Raw genomic sequence first — 7,322 nt, 5'->3', positions numbered from 1 at the left:
GGCAAAGATACCGCATCTAAAATTTCCTGGAAGGATGCAGTATTATTTTTTCACCGAAACAAAAAGCATAGGCTGCGACAGTTTACAAATTTATCACTAGTCTGCAATACCTATTAGGGTAAAAATTTTTTCTGGCAAATTAATCCATAATAGGTACACCCACACAGAGAGGTTAGGCTTGGAAAGCATGGGAAGTTAGGCTGTAAATTTCTGAAAATTCACGTGAAAATATGCCACAATGCTGATGGCCATAATCACAATAATATTATAGGCTATAGGCTAATATTATAAAACATATATAGTAGTTCAGATCATGATGATTATAGTTCAGATGGTTATGGTCATTTTTCATAGGTTAGCTTGCCTACTTTGTAATATTAAAATTACTTCATTAGTTCAATAAATCATGGTGTATTTTCTTCCATTTACTAATAAGTCTGTAAAGGAAAACACGAATAAACAAAACACCATCTCTTTATTTGAACGTACGTGCGTTTAAAGGTCTAATTTAAAGGCCAGTATTTAAAGGCCGCCTACGTAGCTGTTTTGTTTACCGTTTTGTTTCGTCTTGCAGCCACGAGATGGCAGCAGCTACATAGGATCCTGAATCTGTAACACTGACTGGCTATGTCCAAGCGAACACGCCGAGATGTATGAAAAAGTTTTTTTGAACAATATTGCAAAAATGCAACGATGGCAGTCAAAGGGTTAAGTGGTGTAGTTTTAAATTTTTCTGCAATACATCACCTCTTCTCGCCGTGCTATTGTTTCATTCGGCATGACAAATCACGGGAGTCGAACAGTTTTAACTTTTTTTGTCCACATTCAACACTCCTGCCTCACTTCTAATATCCGTTTGCCTTCCAAATTTTGCTTGCACACGTATCATTTAATGTCGAATTCATTATACGTTCGGAATAACATAACCCAAAGGGAATTATATTTAAGAATTGCTTGTGCCCCGGCCAGGATTCGAACCTGGGCCTTACGCTTAGAAATGATGATTTGACACTGACCACTCGGCTGTTAAGAGAGAGACGTTGACATAGCCTAATCTTTGCTGCGTAATCCTGTAGAGTTCAGGTATTACTGTGGCCTAATACTTGTGAGTATAAAAAGTCACTCATATAATAGTAACAAATATTCCTATTTTATTAACCAAAGGTTACAACCTTATCGATCAGCTTCCGTGGTGGAGATTCTTAGTACAAAATCTGAATTTGACCGGCGTTATTAACGGCAGAATTGGTATCAGCGCATCTCTCTCCCTTGATTGCCTAGTGTAGAATATCGATTCAGAGAGGCTACGATTCGTCGTTCCCCAAGCATTCGGTGATTCGAGTCCGCCTAGTGACGGATTGCTTATCACTTATAAATTCGCTCTCGTATTTTCCGAGGTTGAAGGAATTCGATATTAAACGAAATTTGTATCGTGACGTTTGTGAATATAAAAATGTCATGGTGTTTGGGTAAAATATTCATATGTAATATATATTTTATATACGTATGTGTGTATGTATGTATGTATGTATAGATATAGATAGATATATAGTTAGATATGTATATATATAGATGTGTGTATATATAGATAGATAGATATAGCTATATATAGATATATAGATATGTACAGTATATATATATATATATATATATATATATATATATATATATATATATATATATATATATATATATGTGTGTGTGTGTGTGTGTGTGTGTGTGTAATTGTTTGCATTAGCAACAACATTCTCAAAGCAGTTTTCCTTGACAGTTCTTTCACATTCGTGTTAATAGCAGATGACCAGCTTTTCCATCAAAGGTCATTGTTTCATCCACTTCGCTGGGCAGCTAATTTCAAATGTATGTATACATTACCTACATTATGTATAAGTAACTGGGATTTCAAGTATTTATATTAAAGCACGTCAAAATGCAGATGAATAGGTCACATCTACGAGCCTGATCGAGGAGGCCTAATTACACAAGCAGTTCCATCGGAATGAGAGGTATGATTAACAAACCCGGAAAGTTGACTTTAATCATTTCTCACAGCTCGCAAATGTCATGTGGTAAATCTAACAAAGGATTTTTTGTTCTAAAAAGACAATGCCATACAAAGAAAACCTTTATTTATTCCTATGGTACAGTTTATTATAAACTTACATGATGGCCACAGACACCCAGGTGTGATGATACAAGGATTTTATTCTCAGCATAAAACGCTATGTGATAAGTAATATTTATACATATATATATATATATTTATTTATTTATATATAATATTTGGGTTAGCGCCGTCGATCGGTTATGATGATTGCGAAGTAAAAATATCACTGCTGAAAAGAGGTAAGGGTTTCAAATGAGTGCTTTTTTACAGTGCAGTTTAGGATTTGTCTGAGAGAGGGAGAGGTGGCATAAATGATCGCAATTAAATGCTTATGAGAGAGAGAGAGAGAGAGAGAGAGAGAGAGAGAGAGAGAGAGAGAGAGAGAGAGAGAGAAATAGTAAAATTACTTATATAAATTTTTCTTTGATGTATTTGATGGTGTACATTGATGCTTTAACTGTGTGTTTACAGGCATTTATGTGTATGAATACGTGGAAGTGATACATGACTCAAAAATTTTATCATCGTATTCTCAAGCTTATAAGCCATATTTCCAAGGTGTATTCCTAAGCTTCCTTCAGCTAAAAAGCCTTTGAAACATCAATAGTTATGTTTTTTTTTACATTTTTTTACTAGTATTTGCACATTTATAAAGCGACATCTAATACAAAAAATAACATCTGCGGTGAATCCATTGGTAGATAAGTTATTTCTCTTCACTATTTACAGTTTTTTGTTTTATTAATTTTATTTAATTTTATTAAAGATCACGTGGCTTTGTTTTACACTCCCCGTGATTGAAGCAAGTGGGTCAAGAAATGGAAGGTCATATTTTGGAAGATATTCTTTGAAGGAAAGTTTTCATTTGCCTTAGAAATTCCAAAATGTATATAGTTTTTGTGTTTGTGTGTATGTGTACAGAAATATTTCTTTTTTGTTTAGTACGACCTATATCGTCTTGGTTAAATTCAGATTTCCCTCAATTAACCTTGTTCTTGTTTCTTGAAAACTTCCTTTCAAAGATTGCTAAGACTACGTTTCAAAATATGGCTCATTTACTTCTCTTATGGCGAAAGGGAAGACAAAACAGTTTTAGAAGATGTTAGACTCTAATCATAGATTATTAAAATAATATTCAACTGAGAAGAGACAATACAGTGTGTGCATATACATATGGGTGTGTGAAGAAAAAATGTAAATACTGTATGTGTGTATATATATATATCTATATATATATATATATATATATATATATATATATATATATATATATATATATATATATATATATATATACACATACATATATGTATACATATATGTATGTATATATACATACATATATACATATGTATATATATATTACACACACACATATATATATATATATATATATATATATATATATATATATATATATATATATATATATATATATAATATATATATATATATATATAATGTATGTATGTATTATGTATTTAACTGTTATGGTTAAATAAGCATGTACACTCACATCCATATTCAGACATGCACACACTGCACTTATGAACTTTACATGTGGATGTGCATTCGAGTTGCCATCACTCTTATGTACACACGCTCACTGCATCTATAGAAACATAGAAGGCGCACACAAAATGCAAGCAAAACTCCTTTAGTACCAGACCACCTTTGATGTTCATGAGATAAAATCTAGAAATTGAGCAGCTCCTCAGATGTGTGTCATCATACTTAATGTTTAGCAAGGGTTGAAATCGAAGGCGGGTTGAGATTGAAGGTTTTTTTTCACCAAGAGAAATTTCTTGAGGACTTTTGAAATGAATAGTTTTCATCTCCCCACAAAATATAGGATAATAATAATAATAATAATAATAATAATAATAATAATAATAATAATGAAAGTGTGTGCGTTCTGCTGATAGATAGGGGGTATTTTGCTTTCCAGTTATATTGTTTAGGTTCTATATACTTTTATTTGGACAGTGTAGCTGTTGTTTTGATGATGATGTGTATCACACCAAGGGGGAATATTATGAACATTTGCATCGATTTTAAAGGCCTAAATATGAAGCAACTTTCGACGGTTAATGGGTAGAGTCTAATTTAATTATATATTGAAAGATGAACCGTTTCTTGAGTTTTACTTAGAAAGTTCAGTTTGTTCTTAATCTGCTAACATGGATTTTATCAGAATTTTCGGAATTGGAATGCTTGTCTGTTGCCGTCGTAGCTAAGATGGGCCCTAACCACCTTTTGTTTAATTACTGTTACGAACATCTGTTGGATAATATACGGTCTTCTTCATTTATAACTTTTCTGTTTTATAACTTCGACAGCTTTCTCACTCCTAATGTCTTGTTTCGTTCGCGTCGTAATTAGATTTCCTTCAGTCGTATTAATCAAATTCGTTTACAATATGTTGCTTTACTCTAAATTTTCATAGTATTAGCATAAGTTGTTTACTGCATTTCATGTTTGCGCCAAACAAATGATTGCTTAGATGGTGATGACTTTGCCATTCAGAAGGCCTGAAATATTGTGCTCGCTAGCACAGTATGTAACAGCCTACGGTGCATACGGTACAGGGCTTATGAATGAGTCATCAACTCCGGTGTAGGCAAGTATCACTGGAAAAAATTATTTATTTGGCATGTTGACTGTCAGACCGATTATATATAAATTTTATTATATATATATATATATATATATATATATATATATATATATATATATATATATATGCTTATTAGCTTTCGACTAAGATATGCAAGAATGCATGGAAAGCGACATCTTGATGTTGAAGTGTTTCAAGTTTGTAATGCTTAAAAGTACAAGGGTACGTCTTCGAAATCCAAATGGATTAATCAAAGATGACCAATTTGTTTATTTTGGGAAATACCGTCGCGTTACTTCCGTAAATGAAGGCTAAATTTCATAGTAAATTACATCCGTCAATTGTTCCCTAACATATAATAAATCTGAGTCACCGTATATTCATGTTGGGAATTTAAGATTTCCTCGGCATGATCCAAGCCGAAAGTGGTTAAGGCTAACTGTTAGTCAGTAATTAAATCCAAGTTTTGAAAAGTATGCTCTATTGCCTTTGGACAAACCGTAAATGCACTAATGAGCCCATAACAGAATTGTTCATAACTGTTAAAATTAGTATGACTTCTCTTTAAATAAAAGTAAGCTTTTGGCGCTTGATATTACCTTATTTTGCAATATCCCTTCGACCGCACTTGCTTTTCCGTCATAACAACAAAACTTGTGTTTTGGCACAAAATGAACTGGTATGCTGTCCGTCTAAGCGATTTGCCACAAATTTTATATGAGAGCAGCTCCATTTGGCCATGAAGGTGACGGTACAGACGTGAAAGGAATTGCATTTTTCTCAGGAAGTATCACAAAATCTTCGTAATTAAAAGGGGTACGATACCACCTGAAAAGATAGGGATGGTACTAGAAGAATAATCCGTATCTAGAATATCAGTTTATTGCTCTTAACAGATTTTCAGTGCTGCTCTCTAGCCTAAAATTAATTTAATTGCCACTTTAGGTGGCATAGAGTCACACTTTTGTCTGGAATTGATATTTAGGTGTGGAGATTTCCACGTTTTCTCTCAGATGCGTGATAAAGAAGCAGCCTTTCCTTTGGACTCACTTGTGCCTAATTCTTGAGGAATAACCTTCCCCTCTTTGAAAAAAAAATCGGAACATTTACTTTTGAATGATAAAGACATCAGATTTCGGACCTCGCCAGTTTATCGCACTTCCCTTTAAGTATGCACCACCCATATTGAGTCCAAGAGAACTTGCCTGAACCCAGTAAAAGTTTCATAATGTCACTTTTGCTGTGGTTAGAACAGTTCTTGAGTGTGAGGACCTCCAGTTAGCACAGACTTCCTATAATTAATTAATCCTATAATTGATCAATCCTTATCTTATTGTTTTCGTAACTTGGATATATATTAGCAATTTAAGGATATACTGGTATCGTAGATAGAGTAGCACATAATCTTGCACAGAAGTAGAGTAGCCCAGAGACTATCCAGTGAGCGCACACTTGACTATGAAAGATATACGTGTCCGTTTCCGTCTCTGTGTTTGTTTTAGCTTCTTTGGCTTTGCAGGTCTCTTATTTTCCAGATGTTCAATGAATAGTCGAAACACCGAGGAATTTGCCATGAGCCGTAAATATATTTGTATTGCCTCCGTGTCTATACTTGTTATAAATTTTCAGTTTATTTATTATTTTTACAGGCTTTCCTTGACAAAAGATTTCATGTTAGGGCCGTCATTGTTCCAGGTCTGCTGTTCTCATGAAGTTAAAATGTATTCAGCTTACTGTCAGATACCCACCAAAAACCATGCACGGGAAATGGATTCGTTTAGTTATTTGTCAGTATACATCGTTGAATAGGATTTTCAGTTTCCCATGAGAAAGGTAATACTCATTTCCAATCAAAAAGCATTTCCCATACATTTTCGTATGTTTAAAAAAGGATTTGAATATATTGCCAGTGGCCAAAGGTAAATTTCCCCGGTGTGCTTGTACACATTTTCAGCGAGAATTTTTTTCTTGTATGGAAATACATATTAAGGTGATAAATCAAGAGATAAAAACATACGTTAGGTAATTATGATCAAAGTAAATACACTTAAATAATATATATATGTATGTATATATATACATGGATACATACATACATACATACATACAGTACAATAGGGGCTGTAGATAAAAAAAAATCTGAAGAGTGCTTTTGGGGGAGACGAATGGGAGAGGGTTGGGAAGAGAGTACGAAGAGCGGCCGCTACAGACGAGGTCAAGAGAATTCCCGAAAGTGGTGAGACGTCTGTAGGAAGGTCTTGTTGGAGATCAGTTTCTCTAAATAATCCAAGAGTACAGGAGGAACTGTAGAAGAAGCAGAGGCTGTAGCAACCTACAAGATAGGCAGTCCGTGCAACCTGAAAAACGAGAAATGTTACAGTCTGCCATTTGTAAATAATATGCACAATCGCATAAACGCGAAGTTACGCACGCGTGACCACACACACACACACACACACACACACACACACACACATATATATATATATATATATATATATATATAATATATATATTTTCATATATATATGCATATATATACATATATATATATATATACATATATATATATATATATATATATATATATATATATAT

At 33.5% G+C, this 7,322-nt stretch overlaps 1 protein-coding gene and 1 long non-coding RNA gene across 2 annotated transcripts in view; one reads left to right on the top strand and one right to left on the bottom strand.

Moving 5' to 3' along the window:
* The window catches only part of LOC136840621 (uncharacterized), a 125,319-nt gene that overhangs the window by 30,289 nt on the left and 87,708 nt on the right, over positions 1–7,322 (top strand). The window lies entirely within an intron of this gene.
* The window catches only part of LOC136840620 (cell adhesion molecule 3-like), a 196,968-nt gene continuing 195,236 nt past the window's right edge, over positions 5,591–7,322 (bottom strand). Inside the window, exon 7 of the mRNA XM_067107331.1 lies at positions 5,591–7,081. Within this exon, the coding sequence (XP_066963432.1) occupies positions 7,002–7,081 (80 nt within the window). The 3' untranslated portion in view covers positions 5,591–7,001. The remainder of the gene's footprint in view (positions 7,082–7,322) is intronic.

This window comes from Macrobrachium rosenbergii, chromosome 8 (assembly GCF_040412425.1).
Source record: "Macrobrachium rosenbergii isolate ZJJX-2024 chromosome 8, ASM4041242v1, whole genome shotgun sequence".
NCBI classification, from domain to species: Eukaryota; Metazoa; Arthropoda; class Malacostraca; order Decapoda; family Palaemonidae; genus Macrobrachium; species Macrobrachium rosenbergii.
This window is presented reverse-complemented; position numbering and strand designations above follow the sequence as displayed.